The 21,572-nt window shown below is 47.3% G+C and overlaps 9 protein-coding genes across 9 annotated transcripts; 8 read left to right on the top strand and 1 right to left on the bottom strand.

Moving 5' to 3' along the window:
* Positions 1-9: 9 nt before the first annotated feature.
* Positions 10-2,163, top strand: N7529_008202 (DUF3405 domain-containing protein; the record flags this gene model as incomplete). The annotated part of the gene is made up of 4 exons (XM_057243729.1): positions 10-418; positions 486-1,155; positions 1,208-2,036; positions 2,092-2,163. 4 exons carry the CDS (start codon positions 10-12, stop codon positions 2,161-2,163), a joined length of 1,980 nt encoding a protein of 659 aa, XP_057095267.1.
* A 1,020-nt stretch (positions 2,164-3,183) lies between these two features.
* N7529_008201 (NAD(P)-dependent oxidoreductase) lies at positions 3,184-4,482 on the top strand (the record flags this gene model as incomplete). The annotated part of the gene is made up of 6 exons (XM_057243728.1): positions 3,184-3,220; positions 3,272-3,456; positions 3,550-3,706; positions 3,764-3,935; positions 3,986-4,155; positions 4,214-4,482. The coding sequence occupies 6 exons, from the start codon at positions 3,184-3,186 to the stop codon at positions 4,480-4,482; spliced, it is 990 nt and encodes a 329-aa protein (XP_057095266.1).
* A 116-nt stretch (positions 4,483-4,598) lies between these two features.
* Positions 4,599-5,798, bottom strand: N7529_008200 (intradiol ring-cleavage dioxygenase; the record flags this gene model as incomplete). Its single annotated transcript, XM_057243727.1, has 1 exon — positions 4,599-5,798. One exon carries the CDS (start codon positions 5,796-5,798, stop codon positions 4,599-4,601), a length of 1,200 nt encoding a protein of 399 aa, XP_057095265.1.
* Positions 5,799-6,400: 602 nt separating this feature from the next.
* On the top strand, positions 6,401-8,017 carry N7529_008199 (carboxylesterase/lipase family protein; the record flags this gene model as incomplete). Its single annotated transcript, XM_057243726.1, has 3 exons — positions 6,401-6,463; positions 6,526-7,366; positions 7,404-8,017. 3 exons carry the CDS (start codon positions 6,401-6,403, stop codon positions 8,015-8,017), a joined length of 1,518 nt encoding a protein of 505 aa, XP_057095264.1.
* A 421-nt stretch (positions 8,018-8,438) lies between these two features.
* N7529_008198 (phosphoglycerate mutase family protein) lies at positions 8,439-9,089 on the top strand (the record flags this gene model as incomplete). The annotated part of the gene is made up of 1 exon (XM_057243725.1): positions 8,439-9,089. One exon carries the CDS (start codon positions 8,439-8,441, stop codon positions 9,087-9,089), a length of 651 nt encoding a protein of 216 aa, XP_057095263.1.
* Positions 9,090-9,934: 845 nt separating this feature from the next.
* N7529_008197 (Carboxylesterase type B) lies at positions 9,935-11,111 on the top strand (the record flags this gene model as incomplete). The annotated part of the gene is made up of 3 exons (XM_057243724.1): positions 9,935-10,225; positions 10,292-10,660; positions 10,734-11,111. The coding sequence occupies 3 exons, from the start codon at positions 9,935-9,937 to the stop codon at positions 11,109-11,111; spliced, it is 1,038 nt and encodes a 345-aa protein (XP_057095262.1).
* A 1,140-nt stretch (positions 11,112-12,251) lies between these two features.
* Positions 12,252-14,282, top strand: N7529_008196 (TolB family protein; the record flags this gene model as incomplete). The annotated part of the gene is made up of 1 exon (XM_057243723.1): positions 12,252-14,282. The coding sequence occupies one exon, from the start codon at positions 12,252-12,254 to the stop codon at positions 14,280-14,282; it is 2,031 nt and encodes a 676-aa protein (XP_057095261.1).
* A 2,230-nt stretch (positions 14,283-16,512) lies between these two features.
* N7529_008195 (uncharacterized protein) lies at positions 16,513-18,763 on the top strand (the record flags this gene model as incomplete). The annotated part of the gene is made up of 2 exons (XM_057243722.1): positions 16,513-17,752; positions 17,862-18,763. The coding sequence occupies 2 exons, from the start codon at positions 16,513-16,515 to the stop codon at positions 18,761-18,763; spliced, it is 2,142 nt and encodes a 713-aa protein (XP_057095260.1).
* A 1,526-nt stretch (positions 18,764-20,289) lies between these two features.
* Positions 20,290-21,561, top strand: N7529_008194 (uncharacterized protein; the record flags this gene model as incomplete). The annotated part of the gene is made up of 1 exon (XM_057243721.1): positions 20,290-21,561. One exon carries the CDS (start codon positions 20,290-20,292, stop codon positions 21,559-21,561), a length of 1,272 nt encoding a protein of 423 aa, XP_057095259.1.
* Between the last annotated feature and the right edge of the window lie 11 nt (positions 21,562-21,572).

Below are 21,572 nucleotides of genomic sequence, written 5' to 3'. Positions count from 1 at the left end.
TCGCACGTGATGGCTCCAGGCACATACTACTGGAAAGCGACGTTGGGCGTATTAGATGGTGTTCATCAGTTGATGGCGAAGATAGGTTTGATAGACCCTCTCGCAATGGTATTCAAAGCCGGGTCAGAGATAGGAGTGCTGAAACGCAATATGATTCTGATCGCATGCTGCTTTATCTTTGCGACGGTTGTCTTTTTTCCTCGACTAGGCGAGCACACCGTGCCACTGCGTGTTGGAAAAGTCGGCCCTGACTCTGGCTTACCATTGGATCCTCGTTATCCGTACCCGGAGTACAACAGCTCGTCTTGGAGGGTCACATGGAGAGGGCGTTATCGACCTTGTATTGGACCTGGGGGAGGGATTCTTAATTTCAGGGACGAGAGCACGGCCATGACGGGCTACCAATGGAACCAGTCAGGTTTGTGACCCACGACGAACTGATCATCATGAAAATCGTTGGCTTCCGGCATACTGATTGCATTCAGAATTCCCTGCCCCGATATTTGGTGGCTATGAGCCATGGAGTCTCGATGCGAGTCTCTGTGTTGACCCCCAGTCCCGGTATGGCGCATATGGCTACCAAGTCAGAGGCCCAGCAAATGGCACATCTCAAATCCCAAGTTTCATAAATGAGGATTGGGATGGTGTCAATTGGGCTGACTTGCAGCAGATCTGTTTGGAGAACAACTACGATCGGTATAACATGCTGAACCCCGCAGACAAGAGAGTTACACTCCACAAAGATCCTCAACCAGAAGTGAAAAATGAAGAGGGCGAAATTGACGAACCTCCAAATGCAAATGTCAATGGAGAAAGCCATATGAATCAGAAACGCCAGAGATATACTAAAGAAGGTATTCCAACTCGGGCCCATCCCAGATCAGTAGTCATCCTACGCTCCTGGCTTGGAAAGGAGTACACGGAAAATGATATCCTTAACATCCGCGCCATGATCATGGAGTTGTCCTTACTATCAGGTGCAGAGTACGAAGTCATACTATTGATCGACGCACACGACGAGATATTGCCTGATTCTGCGGACAAGGCCAGTATCGAAGAATTGAAAAAAGAACTTCCAGAAGAACTTCGTGGTCTTGCGGTTTATTTCAATATGGAGATCTTGAAAAATTGGTATCCGTTGATTGAGGCACATCAGTACGAAGTTCTATCTTCTCATGGAAATACCACAACACTAACAAGAGATTAGGGCAATGTTCCAATATTTTCAACCAGTGCAAATCTTTTCACAACTCCACCCACAATACGACTACATTTGGCAATTCGAGATGGATTCCCGGTACACCGGACACCATTATCACTTACTCGAGCAAGCAACCGCCTTCGCAAAGAAACAGCCTCGCCAAAATCTCTGGGAACGAAACTCCTACTTTTATATCCCCTCTATCCACGGAACATGGGATAACTTCACCAAAATGGTAGACGCTAGCATGATCGACCGCAAGACAATATGGGGTCCAGTCCCGGTAGAAGGCCTAAACGTTTCAAGCGACTCACCCATTCCACCACGCAAACCATCCAATAACGAAACCTCAACTTGGGGCATTGGCGAAGAAGCAGATGTAATAACCTGGCTACCACAATTCAACCCGCAAAACACAGACTGGCCGTACCGCGAAATAATCTACAATTTCATCCAAGGACCATCCATTCCCCGCCGCGCATCTCCTGTGGCAATGTCCCGACTGTCTGCGCGCGTGCTGAAGATCATGCACGAGAATTTAGTTGATGAGGGCCTGAGTCTGGTGTCGGAGATGACGCCCGCGTCGATGGCTCTGTATCATGGTTTGAAGGCTGTGCAGATCCCGCAGCCTGTTTACCATGCTCATGAATGGGATCCTGTGGAGCTGGATCGTCGTGCTAATACCAATCTGCCTGGGTATATTAGTGCTGGTCAGGATAGTATTTGGACTTGGGATTTGGCTCATGATATCTTGAAGAATATGACCTATATGTTTGACTCGGACTTTTCGGGCAGGCTTTATCAGGCTTGGTTGGGGAATGGTGAGGTTGAAGAGGTAAGCATAATGGTACTTTTAGTTCTTTTGTGTGAGTTGGACTGACTGTTTGCAGTGGAAGAGAGAGAATCGATCGATGTGCTTGCCTCCGATGTTGTTGCATCCTGTTAAAGATACCGTAATGTAGAATATGCACAAAATGGGTTCTGTTTTGTGGAAGTTAGGAATTTTATTGTTCTAAGCGCTACGCATTTTGAACTTTTAGCCGCATTTAACAAAAGATCCTTGATATCCTCCTGTGTTCGTCTGTTGTGTTCCTTCAGGCCCCCTATCTCTTTTGTCTGGCCCCCCAGCCAAACTTGTCCCCATTTGGGCCTTGAACCCGCCGGCGACGATCACTTACCAAATTTCCTCTTTCTCTATTCACAAGGGAGAGATAATCCTTATTTTCTCTCTCTAAATAAGATCATCATAATGAGTTTCCAGAAGTTGATAAAACTGATATTGTTAGGTCTTGCGGCCACGGAAAGCTCCGTCGTGTCTCTGTTCACTTATGATGCCCAGCCAACGCAATCCCTGGTGGCCTCTGACCCTTTCACCTTGTTGATGAAACTAATTAAAAACAGAGCCATTATTAATAAGGAAGTGACGAATTTTTGAAAGTTTCTTCATCCAATGGGCGAAGAATCAGGCTTACTTCATCCCCGTGGGATAAACCAGCTTTCCCTCTGCTTTGCGGTTAAGCACTGCCGACGTCCGATCCTTCTCCTTAACCACCGCCCTTAACCAGGTAATCTCACTCATTCATACAAAGGCCGGACCCAACAAGATAACACTCCCCACAGCGCCTCTTAAAAGGCAAACAAATCATCTGCCCGAGCCCAACAAGCAACTTGTTGATGTCATCCCACTTCTCATGCTGCAGTCAATCCCAAAGCAGCTCTTCGCGCCGTGGTTCTTTCCCGGGAATAATAGGTCCTCTGCGCAAAATGTATCTGTCTTTTAGGGTTGCGGATCTGACCCCAATTTCCCCGCATGTCTAGTAGGTGGTATTACTAGATGACTCATCCCTCGGCTCACATCCGAGCACCACGGTATATAAACTTTTGCTTTTTCTCTGCGATCAATGTGCAATATAAAGTGCCAATGGGGCTTGATTTTGGCACTTGAACACGCATCAACGCTCTTGTTGCACCGAGTATATACAATGGCATCAACCACATACCGGGGTGTGGGATGGATAGGTATGTCAAACACAACAATCTGGATATGCTCATTGTTGATAATCCTGTCAGGTCTGGGGAGCATGGGATGTGCGATGGCCACAAATGTTCAGAAGCTCTTGCTGCGAGAAGGGAGACCGGTTTTGAAGTTTTGGAATAGAACGGCATCTCGTGGTGCACCACTCGTATCACTTGGGGCCAGTGGATGCGACTCGATCGAGAGACTTGTCACTGAATGTGATATTATATTCATATCTGTAAGTATCAAACAGTGGATTAAAGCCTCAAAGAGGATTTGGACCGCACTTTCCATATTTCGATTGACCTTTTATCGCTGACAGTAACACGAGACGAGCGATGACACTGCCTTGATTTCCATTGTTGATCAAATTTTGGATGTGCAAAAGCTAGATGGAAAGGTGTTTGTAGACACCACCACTGTTCACCCCAATACCACAAAAGAAACGAGCGATAGATTGAAAAGTCGAAGCGCTGCTTTCATTGCTGGTGAGTGAGCGGGAGCGCGAGCCATGTCATTCAAACATTTCTCACATGCAACTTTAGCACCAGTGTTTGGAGCCACACCGGCTGCAGAGAGTGGCTCGGTATTGATGGCGATGGCTGGGCCAGGTAAAGCCGTGGAGATAGTTGCGCCGTTTGGGAAAGGTGTCATCGCCCGTGATGTGATGGTTGTGTCGGACCAGCCAGAACAGGCCAGTCTTCTCAAGACTCTAGGGTAATATCGAGCCTAGTTCATTGAAGGACAGACATGCTAATATAAAGCAGTAACTTTATCGTCGCCGGCACAATGGAAATTATAGGAGAGGCCCAAGTCTTAGCAGAAAAGAGCAAACTCGGCACCGGTACTCTTGAAAAATTGCTCGAGTTAAATTTCCCAGGCTTGGCACATTCTGACTCTACACGCATGACGCAGGGCGTGTACCTGCCAGAAGAAGGTAGGATCACACCAGGAGCAAACCAAAATGATAATTTCTTGCTCATATTATCTTCTAGGCACGTCCCCTTGGTCCAATTTGAACCTAGGAATCAAAGATGTTCAACACGGCATCAGTTGTGCAAAAGATGCCGGAACGAGGCTGAGGGTTGCTGAGGTGGCCTTGGAGAACATGATGCGAGCGAAGGACTTTTCCGACGCTCATGGTGGACGTCCGCTGGATTCATCCTCTGGATATGGTATAATACGCCAAGATGCTGGACTTGACTTTGAGAGTGATTTTGTGAAGGAAAGAGATGCCAAAAAGCAGCATGGCGACTCGAAATAATTTTGCAATGCGAACAGCCATTGTATCCCAATGCTTGTGAGAAGTTCCAAGGTTGAAGACACCAAAGCGATTTCCTAATGTGCTATTCTATACGTCCATGGGTAGTTTCCTAGCATCTACCTTTTTTCACAGTGCGTGGAAGGTAAAGCATTTTTCAATAGTTCTGCCAAACCACGAAAATACAAAAATGTAGGACTATATTCAAATCGGGCTATCACCGCCGGATTCAGCGACCCCTCCCCCCGCGTCAATTTGTAGCTATAACTAGGATCAAAACTAGCGGATCGATTGACAGCCACAGAAATCCAAGCCAAGATTCCATCTTGGATATCATCACCCAGCTTAACATAGTTGATAACTGGATCAGAAGTCGTAGCAACAACTTCTTCCAGAAACAAATCATCGTCCACGTTGCGCGTGATCGGCGTGAGATTCGTAGTGTACGGATATGTCGCCTCGACTTCATCGATCAAATCCTGGTCCCAGAACAATTGCCCAATATGGGCAACAGTACCGCCAACGACGGTGTTGTTGGGGAGTCGAGTCACATCTCCGATATGGGTGACGACGTGGAGATGTGTCGTGCGGTGATTATAGTGACCCGGAAACACAGTTCGGAATTTGGCGACGCCATCATCATCAGTCTCTTGCAAACCACGTAGGAAAGTAGCATTGAGATTAGATGTATCGCTCTCATCGCCATTGCCGTGCTGGGAAACGCCTGAGTAGACGCCTGTTGAGTTGCAGGTCCAAATATCCCACCAGGCACCTCTTAGTGGCTCACAAGTCTCGACGTCAATCAGTTGTGCGTCGAGAATCATGGGAATACCTAATTGTCCGTCCGTAATATCTGAGCGAATATGTTCGCCTCTAACATAAAACGGCCCGACCTTTCCTTCGGGATTAAGCACACATGTACGATTGGCGGCAAATAACACGGATTCCGGGGTGTTCAGAGTGATGCTCGTGTCGGTTACCAGATGTGATTTGCGAAGAGGATCTGGAAGATCGACATCATCATGTGGGGTGCTGATCTTTGAATCGGGATATGGACCTGGGCGAGTTGGGTCAAATAATGTCTGTTGGAACTGGCGCCGGTGTCCGTCGACGATATTCTGGCGGCGAGCGGCTGCACGCTTGTTCACGCCACTTTTTTCGAGCTTTAAATTGCAGTCGCCGTATCTTTCCAAAAGCCGAGAATGATATTCTCGCCTTTGCAGTCTTGTGGGTTCATCGCGTTTCTCATGTTCAGCGGGGTGGGCAGTACTCAAGACTGCGAGGCCGATGATCGGAAGGATAAGAGATTTTAGCAGCATATTTGTTTAACTTCGTTTCAAAATTTAATCAAAGATTGTCTCGAAATATCAAGACACAAGATATACCCCTCGTCATGAAACCTTCCAGTTTCGCATTATTGGCCGAGAAGCGGATGATATTTACTTCGGTGTAGGTCTCCATACTGGGACTAGCGCATTTCGGACATCCGGCATCCATTTCCCGGCTTTGGCTTCCTCATTGGATTTCCTCTTCATTCTTCTTGATTAGGTCGGACCACAGTGACGAGCAGCAGCCCACGGAATAATCATGTTTCTGTAGCAATTCCGCGCGGCATATGTCGAGGCCTTATGCATGCCCCATTTTTATTCGGCAACCGTTGGTCTCTCTCGCACTGTGAAAATCTACAGATACGTGCCAAGAGCTATACTCTCAGGGGCAGTTCCAACTACAGACAAACATTGTCCGATATGAGCTCCACGCGGAGCTTGGTCTATAGTCCGCGTCATTATTGATGTTCAGTGACTATTTCCAGTCCCAAAATTGTGCCATGGGTGATCCATGGACTACATAAAGTCCTGCTGATCACCTCTCAATTTGTTTATACCTCTCAAAGGTCAATCAAGAACATCTTCAAGCCCTAATGTTGAAGTTACTTCAAGTTCTTCTTGCTGCTCCAGCACTCGCCGCGGCGGCCAATTTCCCGGTCATTAAAAGCAATTACGGACCTGTCAATCGCCTTTCCGAGATGGCGTAACCGTGTACAAGGGTATTCCTTATGCAGCACCACCTACAGGCTCGAGACGCTGGACTCCTCCTAAAAAGCCCGACTCTTGGACTGAAACACTCAATGCCACCGCGTTCGGTCCCCAGTGTGCCCAGCCATACTCTGATGCTGGTATCTTCTCTTCTGGCAAGAATTCAACCAGCGAGGACTGCTTGACCTTGAACATCTGGACTCCGACCTACGACACCACCGATGCCACCGAGATTAAGAACAAGAATCTTCCCGTTTACGTTTGGATTTTCGGTGGCCGTTTTGAAGGTGGCTCTGGAGACGTTATCACCTATGATGGAACCGGTCTTGCCTCTAAGGATATCATTGTTGTTACTATGAACTACCGTCTCGGTGCCTTTGGTTTCCTTGCTCACCCTGACCTGTCCATTGAGTCTGGGCACAACAGCTCTGGAAACTACGGTATTCTGGACCAGCAATTTGCTCTTCGCTGGGTCCAAGACAACATTGCCCACTTCGGTGGAAATGCTAGCCAGGTCACTGTTGGTGGTCAGTCTGCCGGATCTGCCAGTGCATTGGACATGATGTGGAGTCCTCTCAGCAGCGGTTTGATTCACGGTGTTATTGCTGAAAGTGGTGCTCGTGGACCTCACGATCCTGCCACTGGCAGTGTGGCTACTAGCTACAACACTAAGGGTGTTGCTGAGGACTTCGGTGTCACCTTCCTGAAGACCATGAACGTCTCCTCGATTGCTGAGCTTCGAGAGCTCCCCATGGCCGACCTTATCGGCGAGGGCCAGCTTGTTGAAGACGATTATTTTGACGGCACTGCCTTCTCTGACCTCTGGTCTGGACCTCCCCCGCTGGCGTCCCGTGATCGACGGTTATGTGTTCCGTCACGGATATGGAGAGTCTCTTAACCTGGGTGCCCACGCCGATGTGCCCATCATGACCGGTAACAACAAGAATGAGAACGATGGAGGCGCTTCAACTGTCTCCGACTACAAGACCCTATGGACCAAGGTTTTCGGTAACTACTCTTCGGAGTTCTTCTCTCTCTACCCCGCCAAGACGGACACCCAGGCAAGTGATAACAGCAACGCTGTGCTTCTTGATATGGCCCGCGTTGGAACCTGGGAGTGGGCTGCTGAATGGGCTGCTGGTGGCGCGAAGAGTGATGTCTTTGTGTACTACTTCACAAAGGCTCCTGCTGAGGATGAAGAGGGCGGTGCCTACCACGGTGCTGAGATCTGGTATGCCTTTAATAACATTCCTTACTCGGACTACTCCAATGTTACTTGGAATGTTACCGATTACAAGATTGAATCTGTGATGTCTGAGTATTGGGCCAACTTCATCCGCACCGGCAACCCCAATGGTGATGGTTTGGTTCACTTCCCTGCGTCCTCCAGCAACTACTCCGCTATGCACCTGGGTAAATCTTTCGGTGCGGTGCCAATCGCTGCGTCCAAGAAGCGCATTGGCTTCCTTCGTCGCTGGATGTCTACTTTGCACCAGTACTGAGCTAGAAAAGCTTCGACTTTGTGATTTTGATGGCTGTGACATATAGAACCATCTTTAACATACAACTATTTTGTAACTAATCGATTCAACATAAACTTTGTTGTTCTTTGATGTCTCACTTACGATAGAAAAAAGGTCAATACTATTATGGCGTGTTTTCATCCGCCATGCTCGTCATCCAGAAAGTTTTATTCCGAGTGTGCATTGCGGCTGATTTACCGAAGATGGAAGAGAGGTCCGATTAAGCTCGGATATAAGCTTCGGGGTACTCTTCGGGGTATCCGAGGTGTCGTTTCCTCCCCGAGGACTAGAATCAGAAAACTGAATGAAAATAATTACCAGAGTGACAGTCGGCGTCTTTTCAGTTCTTATGTCATATCTCTTCGTTCAATCACAACTTGAGCGACCGGTCCAAGCGAAAATGTCATTCCGTTTACATCTTGTCCGGCACGCAGAAGGCACCCATAACCCAGGCCACGATACAACCATACACGACCCGCCATTGACAGCAAGGGGCATTGAGCAATCTCAAGATTTATGTCGGGACTTCCCACATAAGGACAGTGTTGGCCTGGTATTAGCATCTCCACTTCGACGCACTCTTCAAACAGCCCGTCTAGGGTTTCGGCATTCCATCGATGAAAAATATTACGCTCAGGGCTCCGGTGCAGGGATACCAAATGGCGCCAAGCTTGTGCTCGAGCCTGATATTCAGGCACACTCCGCTCGACCATGTGACTCCGGCTCTGATATTTCAGTTTTGCGCACCGAATTCTATGATCTTCCCTGGAAAATGATAGACTTGGATCCCATATTCCCCAAAAAGGAGGGTCCTTACGCGGAGGACTCTGAAACTTTGAAGTTACGCGGGGCTCGCATTCAGCGTCGGCTGGAAGAGAAATTTCAGGAGTTGAAGGGCAGTAGTCGGCCAGACATTGTCGTTGTTACACATGGCGGGTTTTTGAGATTCGTCAGTGGCAATGACAAACTTGGAGTTGGACAGGCGAAGTGGAAGACTTTGGTTGTCTCGTTTGATGAAAGTTCTGGAATTGTTATCGAATCATCCGAATAATGGTCAAGTCTCGGACTTGAGTTTAATATTGCAATAGATTCGATAGACTACAGCGTTTTGATAGACACTTTGATTTTTAACCTCTCTCATGTAACTCTGCTCGTCACGTCATCACTATTTGATGGACTATCCATCATTTGCCAGCGCTTGTTTGAGCATTTCTTTGTTTGCCATCTCTGGATGCCTGTATATGGGCATCCCAGGCCATAGATAGACAATCCATTATCTCTATCCATTTCCATTTCTCTGAGTGGATATATATTTAGTCTCCATTATCCATCACTATTTATCCAACAATGCGCATTAACCAAAAATCCAACAAACAAGTCCAAGGCTTACGATTTAAGTCCCAACGCATTTGATAACCCCGAAAAGATCTGCGGCTCCACATTTATATCCGAAGGCTTTGCCTAGAATGTATATTCCAGACAAGTTGCGAAGGTGTGAATTGGTCCCAAACTGTGATCATCATGTATTGACTCTGATGAGGAAGATAGATGGTAGATCGTTGCTCAGTGGTCGCGTACCATCCCCTAGGTAGGATCAAAAGCACGTTTCAATATAGCAACATGAGTGTTCTGCACAATTTTGAACTTATGATTTCTTTCTACTCTTCATTGATTCGTTTTCCTATCTCATTCACTCTTTCAAAGCTGCCATGAAGTTACTTTCCGCCCTGAACCCCGCAGTTATCGACACTCACTGCGGTACAATCAACGGCGGAGTCTCACCCTTTCGTGGAGGCGATAAGGCTTTCGTCTACAAAAAAATTCCCTTTGCCTAGCCTCCCACAGGTGCCAACCGCTGGACTCAAGTCCCTGGCCCATCCAAATGGGGAAAGCTGAATGTCACCGAATTCAGGCCACAATGCGCGCAAACAATTAGCGATGCTGGTATTTTTTTCCAGTGGAAAGACTACTACCAGTGAGGACTGTCTTTACCTCAATGTCTCCACACCGGCCTACAAGAACCAGACCGATATGTCGACCAAGGAGCTGCCAGTGCTGTTCTGGATATACGGTGAGCGATTCACCGGTGGTTCTGGCGATGTCAAGACTTACGATGGCACCAGTCTCGCGCAAAAGGACATTATTGTGGTAACCATCAACTATCGATTAGGTCCGTTCGGATACCTGGTCCATCCTGAATTGTCTGCCGAATCGAGTCAGAATAGCTCTGGAAACTATGGCATTCTTGATTAGCAAGCGGCTCTGCACTGGGTCAACAAGAACATTCAGCTGTTCGGTGGAGATCCTGATCAGATTATTGTGGGTAGCCAATCCGCTGGTTCTGCTATTGCCCTTGATGTGATGTGGAGCCCGTTGGCGAATGGTCTCGTGGAGGGCATCATTGCCAAAAGTTGCGCACGAGGAACACACGGCCCCATGACTAGAACCGTTGCCACTAGCTATCGTATCAAGGCAGCTGCTGAAAAGCAGGGAGTGGAGTTCCCGAAGGAAATGAATGTGAAATCTATCGCCCAGCTGCGCAATGTGTCGATGGAGTCTCTCCTCGAGTATGATTCGCTTTCTGACATAGTTTGGCAAGGAACTCAATTGGCAAGCCTCTCTGTGATATTCATGGAACCCCCTATGTGGCGGCCCAATATCGACGGCCATGTCTTCCCTAACAACTACTCGGGAGCGTTGCGCAACAACTCATGCCGATATCCCCATTCTCACTGGAAACAACAAGGACGAGTCCAGTGCCAGCCCGGATCTCAGGTATACCGCATCCAACTACCTCAAGCTGTACAGCAACCTGTTCGGCGACCTTTCTGGTGAGTTCTTTTTCTTGTACCCCGGCGCAAACAGCACTCAAGCATCAGAAAGCGCCAAGGAATTCTACCGTGATCTCAGCCGCGTCGGCACCTGGTGCTGGGCCGTCGACTGGGCCGCTGGCGGTGCCAAGAGCAACGTGTATACTTACTATTTCACCCACGCACCTGCCGAAAACCGCGATGAGGGTGCTTACCACGGGTTCGAGCTCTGGTATATCTTCAGCAACATCCCCTACGCTTGATATTCCAACGTCACCTGGAACAGTGAGGACTATGCTATCGAGAACAAGATGACCAACTGCTGGGCGAACTTCATTTGCACTGAATACCCTAATGGAAACGGATGCCGCAGTTCAAGCCTACTGTTAAGAGCCCCAAGAAGACTATGTGGCTAGATGATCCATGGGGGACAGATCCCCTGACCATGGACAGCAAGCGTATTCAGTTCCTGCACCAATAGACCGCCCGCTTGCCGGCTTGGTGATTCCATTGTCCAATTGCCGTCTGCTTTTGAGTCGTCATGTGGCTACAAGTCTTCATTTTCTTTTCTGATAGGTATTATAGAGTATAGATCGATTCGCGACTCATGTAAATAGACGTTGCTGCACAATGGGATGCCTAATTTCGATCATTTACGACCCGAAATTATTATATCACCATTCATGCGAAAGATTTGTCTCACTAAAGATGATTACATCAATTACAGCTTATGTTAACAGGGGGTCAACCATGTTTGTCAAATGTCCAATCACACCGATTGGTCATCTTCTTCACGTTCCGAGCAGAAGGTGCACCATGTCAAAGTGCCTCAGTTTGCCTATTTTTAACTGGCCATTTAGATCATGATTGTACCCCCTTCAAGGTAGTAGTGACCTAAAAACTACCTTTCACAGCCTCGGTGTAATTGACCCAGTTTGAGATGGCACGGCTGGTTATTCAATACTAGTCCCATCCAGACGTGACACTCGTACCTCAATCACACTATGCAGGCTGAGTCTTGTTGGCGTGTAGATTTGAGCTCTATACACGTTCGCAAAATCAGCTGCTCATTTCCTACCTTGGGATCTCAGCAACCTTCATTTCGACGTTGGGCCTGCTCCATCTCTGAGAGCCAGCAGAATATGGCGTGTGGCCTGGATGTCGGTAAATATACGCCATAAACATTCATCTTTGGAACGATATATGTTATATAGGCTTAAGCCATGATTCGGGAATGCTGTACCGAAGTGGACCAGCTTGGGGCCCGGGGGTTGGAAACAGAATATGAGGCTTAAAGTGAAACGGATACGTATCAAGACTACAAATACTGCCTTCCATCCTCTATTTGCAGTGCATTTTGCTTGCAACGCGTTTACTCTCTTTCTTGTACGACGAAATAAAAAATGCGATTTAATATCGCATCTGTCGTGGGTCTGGCTATCGCTCCTGCATTGGCGGGCTGCCCCTATGCTTGGGATGCTGGCATCAACGCTGACGACAATACAAATCCTCACCCACATGTGCCGCGTGATACAGTGCCATCAAAGTCAGTAGCAAGGATCCATTCGCCCACCCCATCAGTCGCAGCCAACAAGAAGGGTATCTTCTTGATGAACCGGATTGCCCCCGGCACCTCAAAACTGTATATCGCCAATGCAGACGGCACAAACGAGCGTGCTCTTTTAAAGAATCCCATTTACGAATATCACGCCGACTTTTCTCCCGACGGAAAATGGATTACCTTCACTGGTGAGCGAAATGGCGACGGAAACTCAGATATCTACCGAGTGCGTCCAGACGGGACCGATCTCCAACCAATTGTTGAATCTCCAGCTATGGAAGACAGTGTTGTGATTTCACCGAACGGAATACTCGCAGCATATGTCTCCACAGCAAACAACCACATAGCTAATATCTGGGTTAAAAACTTGAAGACAGGCGCCGAGTGGAACATCACCGACACTCCAGCTAACCGCCCGAATGGTACCATGATGCCCGGTCACTTCCGCCCTGCCTGGTCGCCTGATGGGGAGTGGCTTGCATTCTCCTCCGAACGTAACACACCCTGGGAAGGTCATGGAAAAGCTACGTACCTTGGTCTCGATGGCTGGGAGCATACCCAAGAGCTCGGCATTTATGTGGCTCGCCCCGATGGATCGGACTTTCGCCGTGTTGCACACCGCGCTGATCATTGTCTGGGATCCCCCAAGTGGTCGCCCGATGGTAAGCGGATTCTGTTCTACGAGATGACCCGTGGCGAGACTTGGGATGCCCACCGACCTGAGTATACCGGAGCTGCAAGCTCGACTATCGTTTCCGTTGAATTTGATGGTAAGAACCGCCGTATTGAGGTTGGTGGTACTGGTGTCAAGATATGGCCCCAGTACGTTACCGACACTACCATTGGATATCTTCTAAAAGGTGGCACGAATTTCGGACTGTACCTCACTAACGGTACTTATTATAATACAACACTCCGCTCTCCTTCTTGGTCTCCGGACGGAAAGTACGTCGTTTATGAGAAGATCGATTGGGAGCTTCGTCCCCTTTACAAAAGGCTCTACAGCTGGGACAGTGAATGGGACTACCGTTTCACCGATGTCTTCCCCCAAATCTCTTCAAAGGGTCGCTTGTCTATGACCGAAAGGCTCGGCAATTCGTCTATTGTGTCTTTCAACAAGGAAGGCAAAGATCTATCCCTCGTTTACGACCCTAATGACACCAACCTTGCCAACAAAGCCATGATTTCGTTAGGTCTTGCCGGAGCATACAACCCTAACTGGTCTGAAGACGGCGACTGGGTCGTCTTTGGAGTCGGCGCCTGGTTCGACCAGCGAGAGAAATATGGAGGCTGGATCGTTCGCTCTACCGCAAATGGCAGCCATTCTGAGGTTATTACTAGCAGTAACCACATTCTGGCTGGAGGAACGAAACTCAACACTGGTTTTCCCAGTTTCTCGCACGACGGCAAGAAAGTCGTCTACCGGGTTTGGGGTCCCGATAGCGCCCAGTACGGCACCAAGACTCAGATTGGTCTCCGAGTTATTGACCTCGAGACCAAGAATGTCACTCAAATCACCAGCGGCTGGGACAACCTTCCTGCCTTTTCGCCCGACGGGGAGCTTATCGTGTTTACCCGCAAAGTTACTTCCACAAACTACGATATCTGCACCGTTCGTCCTGATGGCAGTGACCTTCGTATTCTCACAAGCAGTGATGCCAACGATGCACACGCCGTCTGGCGCCAGGATGGCAAGATTATGTGGTCCACTGGCATGTACGGCTTCCAGTATGAATGCGCCTTGTATGATGATACTTTCCAGCCATACAGCCAAATCATGATTATGGACTCCGACGGCTCGAACAAAAGGCCTCTTACGAACTCCATTTGGGAAGACTCTATGCCCCTTTTCATTCCCAAAAATTGCTTCTAGTATGCTTTACTATTTCTAAAGTTAGAGCTACGTCACAATCTTGACTCAGACCTTCTTCGTCATAGAGTTCAATGATCTTATACCTGCTATATATTGTACATAGACAAATAACTGTTGTCTATACAAAGCGGCCTCAAAATAGATTTTGATAGCGAGTTATCTAGATCGAGAACAAGTTCTGAATTTAGGACATACAGAACATCCCTTGTGAACTCGAACCTGGCATCTCCGAAGCTTCTATACACACCTAGTCCAAAAGTCGGCCAGGCTTTGTCAACTAGGCTTCGATATAGTTGTAATTTGATTTCATGGTGTTTCCATACTGGTTCGGATACGACTCGCAGGCTTTGCAAATCCCAATTTTATGCTCGGCGCCTTCCACAAAAACTGTTGGGGCTGGCATGTCGGCCACAGGGCAGATTGCGGCAATTCCATGTCGAGTCATTGTGCTCAATATGATCAACAACCCACTGGTCGGCCCTTTTAATATACCATATTTTTCAATATGGAGATAAAATGATAACGAACAAACTGGAAGTTTAAGTATGAAGTGAGGAGGCTGACATCGACCTCGAAGGCGACTTTATATCTTCTCCTGGCAAAGATTTAGATCGGCTCTATGACGCACGCTCCAGTGCTATAAAGCTGATCCTCGACTTATCATATAGATTTTAATTGAACCATCCGGGATAGTATACTTTTTAGTTCTCACCAACTCCGTTCTTAGTCAATGCAATGAGCCTTTTAGGTTTTGCAACGGCTGCAAAAGCTGCCAAGTAGATTGTCTCAAACAATTCCCTCGATATGAATATCCCTAGTCGAACATAATGCAGCGTTCACGCAGATCACCGCTCTGAATTGTATCCAAAGCCGTGTGATCTGCCACTAATGGTTTTCGTACATGTTCCTGTCCCCAATTACCCACATAGTAGATTTCACTTCTTTCTCGGTCATCTAAGTGCATTGAACCCATTTCAAATAATTCATGGCACAAACAGTCATGCATGTACATTGTATGTGTTGAGATATAATAATGACGTAGACCTGTACGCTAACCTTTGCATAAAGTTATGGGAACGCTAATCCCGATTGAGAAATTGACCCCGAGGTAAAAGAGGCTGGAGGCGTCAGACCCCAATTGTGATGTTTGAAGAAGATTATTGTTTTGGTGAGGGCTTCGTTAAAATTCTCCAGTTCAATAGAGCACTTGGAATTGCCAATGAGTTCCGGGATCCAGGGCTGGTCTTGTGTTTCATTCGCCCATTTTTGAGTATCATAACATCCAGGCTAGGTTGGTCCCAGGATAAACAAAGCTTTTCACCTAACACAAATCTGTTAGGTAAATCTCTGTACCTTATCAGGCTGTTTACTCTCTTAAACATAACCGATTTCCTCCTAGATATTCGCTATCTATTCGGGGTGCTATTCGTCTAGCGTCTGAGGATATGCTAGATTCAAAGAATATTGAATGTCTGAACACATTCTCACTTTTCGTCTTGTGGCTGGGAAGTGCCATTTTGGAGCTTCAGTTCAATGGATTTGTCGAGGTCAGTTGATCAAGTTTGTCCTAGGTTCCACACAAAGAATCAAACTCAGTCGACAAATACGTTTGAAAAATGCCTAAAGAATTAGGCCAAGGAGTCTGAAATGATTAGAATACAAGATACAAGTTTTTTCTTTTTCAAAATTCATTCTACACATAGCGCTGTTACGACTTGTCTGCTCCTTCTGTCCAAGAAAATTCCATGGCATGAAGCAAAGGTCCGTCAGGCAGCGTGCGACCTATATATTCTTGATAAGTTATGTAATCTGGAAGCAAAGTCTTGGGCTTTTTCATGTGGCTTAGAGTTAGTCATGAAAATAGATAGTCATCGCAAAAGAGCTAATATAAATCAGTTTTCTAAAGTTGTATGCATCCTTGTATTGCCATTTTAGGTCTAGCGCATCAAAGTCTTGGCATTAAATCGTCGATATCACGCACGTGACTTGGTCGATTCACCCGCCTGGAATTTTTGACATCTTCAAGATCCATAAACATCAAAATTTTCCTCCAAAAAGTTCGGATTTTGCCTATCCAGGCACTGGAGAGCGATACACTCACTCCTGATGCTTTTCCCATGTCAAATGTGAATCATTTGCCGTTGGTACCAGCCTCTATGTAACACACGGCACCCTGCCGGTCTCGACCACTCGTACATAATAGGACAGATGACCAAGGTGTCCCCTAGGAATGTCTTCCTTCTCTGAGAATTTAATACCGGGCTCCGACTTTCTTCCTCCAGAATCTGCGCAACTGCCTCAATCATTATTCGGTGGCCCTAGCAGTGATGTCGGCCAGCAGCCCTCTTCTCAGCCAGAACCACCGAGAAGTTCGCTTTTCGCAGGCCCCTTCTCCCAATATGCCATCTTAGACCCTGTTCCAGAGTCTGAGCCTATGGATGAAGCTCCAGATGGACTCGAAGATGAACATGACACGATCATGCGAGAACGGCAATTCACGGCTGACAACGACTCTGATGCCGACAGTTTTCACGGAAGTGAACGCAGAGGCCGACGGCGTTCAAGGCGCAATTTAAGTTCTGGGCCTGTGGAGTATGGCCCGCCTGCAGAATCCAGCCAAGCTAGTATGAATTTAGCGTCTGAGCCGATTCAATACATAATTAACCGAGGTCTTGACCTGCCTCCTGGCACCGAACGACCAAACTTATTCGAAGGGGCCCCAAATTCGTGGAGAAATTACAATGCCGATGATATTGGGACATATGAAGCTATGATCACAGATCGGGGCAGAGATCTGAGCGCTCACCTTTACAACTCTTACGTGCTTCGCAGGCGAATGGAAGCTGCTCTGCAAGAGAATCCATCAATCGATGAGAACACACTACCACTCATGCCTAAGCGGTGGACTGCATGGCCGGATCGTGCTGCGAAAGTTCCACGTCTTGACGAGACTTTGCGCAATTACCTGGATGATCCCGGTACTATGTATATGGCGCCCGACCCACGGCCCAGCGCAAATCTAGAGGAAAGCATCTCGACATTGATGCTAAAGACCGCCAAGGAAAAATATCAAGCTCGGGAGTGGGATTACGAAGAAATCAAAAACGACATGGATGAGAAGGTCAATGATGAGGATTCAATGGAAACCGAAAATCCTGAAGATCCTGAAGATTCCGAAGATCTCGAGACCAAAGAGCACCTTGAACCCGTTGTTTCCGCCGTCATGCGGCCAATAATCCAAGCGGACGACGAAAAGTCATATCAACAAGTACGGCCGCTGGCACGCAGTATCATCTCCCAAGTAGACAAACTGCTGTACGGACTTCATTGTGCCATGAAAGGTCGTATGTATGAAGATGACTGCGATGACGAGGTTACTGAAGACGAAGACGAAGATGAAGAATACCCATGGGACTCATGGGACGAAGACGAATACGGATACGAGGACAGCGATGAGGACGAAGGAGAGGGTGTTCAACTTCCACAAAAAAGAACAAATAGGAGCAGCAGCTTATCACATGGTCGGAAACGCATACGAACTGGCTCTCCCCAAAACGAATCACCACCCCGTCACGTCAGTGCACGCAAAGAAGATGAAGAGGGGGGGGGAGGAGGAGGAGGAAGAAGAAGACGAGCAACCACAAGTAAGGAACCTATTGCAGCAAACGAAGAGACACGGGAGCAGAAGTCTATCCCGCACCATCAACGCACGCGCATCTGCAGAAAAAGATGCGGAAGACGAGCGTCTGTCAAATAAACTCCGAGATGGCGATGAGTCTTGTGATTTCGAGGACAGCGAGGACGACATCAGTTACCTCAGGGCCAAACGGAATCTGCGTGACTGGAGTGAAGTGCTAGGGCTAGCAGGGATGATGGACATATCTGCTACAGCGGTGATGCGCGCCTCCAAGCGTTGTGCCGACCTTTTCGGTGAAGATATGGAATTCCACACAATGACCGAAGGCCGGGTGAAAAAGCGGCGCAACAAGGATGGCGAGTGGAGATATACCTACACGGAAAGCGAAACCGACACCGAAGATGATATGTGTCCACCAAGTCCATCACGAAACTCACGGTCAATATCCCAGCCAGATTCAAAGTCTCGATCTCGATCAAGGACCGCACCGATAACCCCGTCCAAGAAACGCTCCAAGAAATACAAAACTCCCGCCTTGGTTCCTGCGTCTGGATCCTCGTCCCCGGCTCCAGGATCTGCAATGAATACCCTAGAACCACTCGCACCCACGAAGAAGCAGCCGAGCAAATCAAGGCCAGGTCTTGGAAAGGGCGCTCATCGAAAGGTGGATCTTGTTTGTCCCTTGGAGAATTGCCCTCGGCATACGAATGGCTTCTCACGAACATGGAATCTCAATCAACATATGAAGAAGGCTCATCCTTCATATGTTCCTCCTCCGGCTGAAGAATCAAATGAGCGGGGTGCTGTCACGCCTGGCAATGATGGGATTATCGAGGTGGACTAGCATGTGTATATTATATTTTATGTTAAGGTTTTCCCTAATTGTACAAGCAAGGGCTATTTACCCATGTTGGGGTCTACACATAGCGAAATTTACTTCACCCACCAGTGTCTATCAACGTGAGAATGCGAAGCTGCTATACCACTTTCCTAATTGAATTAGTGGCTACTCTGGAATAGTAGTTTGCCATTTGATGGATATAGCAGCATTTGCTTGTTTGTGCATTCGTGTGAATTGCATATCCATGATGTTTGTCACGCTTCCCTAGCTATAGATTGAGAGCTTTGTCCCTCATAAATCCCAGAATGTCATACTTCATCAGCATTCTTCATATCATCTGTTCCGCACATAGTGTGATCACACCACAATTCGACTTCATCTACTACCAAAACATTATAATCTGTATTGGTTAGCCTTTGAGTTCTCAAGGTGCGTAATAGATTGCTTGGGATTTAATGGATCATATCTTCTCCTGTCGAATATATATCTGGGGTCAAGACAACAATCATATGAATAGTCGCATGGAGCGTCCACGAGTCTTAGGTCTACAGTAACATATGATCTGGTTCTTTGCATTGCACCTGTATATGTAAACATCTTGTACTCCACCAAAGATCCACAAATAAGTATAGTCTCTAAAAAGAATCTTCTTGGGGTTATCACCGAGACATACATGTTCGGGAAAACCATTGAGGGGAGCCTGCACAGTGTCTTGCAAGCCATCAGCTGAATAGCCATTAGCATTGGTCAATATCTAGGGCCATTGCTAGCATATATACACTCAAACTAAAAGCATGCATTCAAGCCAAATGAGCTCTTCACATAAACTAACCAGTCTTACCTTCCCAACCCAGCGATCTTAAAAGGCCAGATTCACTTCAAGGAATCACCCTGAATATCTTCTTCCCCACGCGTACCCGAGTCTATACAAGACATGCATTGCTTGCACCGCTTACGCTAACCTAGTTCGACATTTCTGATAAGCCCACCAACATCACTCAAGATTGATGGACAAATCACGCGTTACTTCCAATCAGCATCCAAGACAGCTTGATATATTTCGAAATACACATCTTTCTAGATTTGGGTACACAAAGGAACCTTTCCAACTTTGAGGCGGTTCCTCCTTCTCATCTTTGAGTTCTTCACTTCGCACTTCCTCAATCATTTCGGAACATCTTTCACTTAGACATTGATAACAGATATCTGCTGGTGAGTTCAGGTCAAATTTTCACATTATTTCATATAGTTCTCGTCTCATCGCATTTTCTCCGTCCATCTGCATATATATTGGCAAGCAATCATTGATCATCCTACTTCTTTGACACAAAACCTACTTGTTTTACCACAACAGAACCCCTATTTCGCTACCGAACACTCATCATCTTTATTTCTTACGCTGATCACTGCATCGTGCCCACAAAAAGCCCATTCTATGATCACCTAACTTCTAAACATTGGCTCATACTAATAATTCTCAGATTTCAAGCGGTCATTTTATCAGTCTCCAAGTCTTCAAGTCTACAGTCATGGATTCATTCGGCCGACTTCCCTGGTTTGCCCTAGAGGCAGTCCTCTTGGACTTGCCTGACTTGCCCACATTGCATCAACTATACCAGGCGTCCCCAGCCGTCTTTAACTATCTCAATACTTCACCTGGATTTTTCCCAAGAGTCGTGGAGAGAATTATTGAACACTGGGACCTAGATCGAGGTGTCCATGAGAGGATTCAATTCTACTTTCGAGCACTGGTATACTTATGGTGGACAGAACAAGTATATCACATCTCCCAAGGCAGCCAATTGCAGCAGTTCCTCTCAGCCATCATCTCTGAGGTAGATTCTCTCTATAACTCGAATAGTGACCCTCTACGACATCTACGCACTCCGCTTCCCAGATCAACTCCTCTACGGCCTCTTCGCCGTCTGCTATCTTTCTCAAGCCACACCCGCATGAACGCACATGCGTTCTTCCACGAATGTGTTGCTCGATGCATGAAGGCAGATATCAAAAAGCTCAAAAACCGTTGGAAGCCATGGCCGACGGACGGTACCAGACCCGTTGGGGCTCCGCTAAAAGATCAAACTTTCGTAAATGTCCCTTCTTGGCTGGAAGAGCAGCGCTTGATCCAAATCTTCGTGTCTGTTCGGGTTAAATCGGAATTCCAACGGGCGACAGAAGAAAAGAGAACTTTGATTCACAAATCTATACTCGGCTGGAGAGATGGTGCCTCTCGATTCGCGACTTATGCTGAATATCTGGGGTGGTTGGGGGCGTGGATCGATTGCTCCTTTGCGATGAGAATGATGGGAAGAGAGAAAAAACATCAACAAAAGACGGCAGTCCTCAATTGGTTGAAGAACATCAACTCATTAGATGGACAACAGTGGAAGGCGTATAAGGAGTTTTACACATGTTGTAAGACGCATACACCTTTGACTGGGAACGGAAAGAGCAGGGCAAATGATGTTTATATTGACGATGTTCCGGGATGCTTTTGGGCACAAAGCCTGACAGTAGCGCGTCAGTCTGGAGTGCGCGAGGCGGGCTGGCGTGGAGACTTCTTGAAGTTCGGGGTCAGCTTTTTTGATCAACAAACACTGATGGCGTTTGGATTGATGTACAATTCTGACCGCTATGTGGATATCAAAGATCAAGCTTTTCGTTGGTCTTGTCTCCTGGTCTCATCAGACGAGAAGTCTGCAGACAAGGAGTCTGAACAGCCTACCACGAACAGCGGACTTCGGCGATCCGCACGACAGCGAAACCGAACAAAGTTTGCTATGACACAGTCTCCCTGACTAGGTCTTTG

The sequence above is a fragment of the Penicillium soppii genome (assembly GCF_028829465.1).
Source record: "Penicillium soppii strain IBT 18220 chromosome Unknown utg000006l, whole genome shotgun sequence".
In the NCBI taxonomy this organism is placed as follows: Eukaryota; Fungi; Ascomycota; class Eurotiomycetes; order Eurotiales; family Aspergillaceae; genus Penicillium; species Penicillium soppii.
Note: the sequence above shows the minus strand (reverse complement) of the source record. Positions and strands in the feature narration are given on the sequence as shown.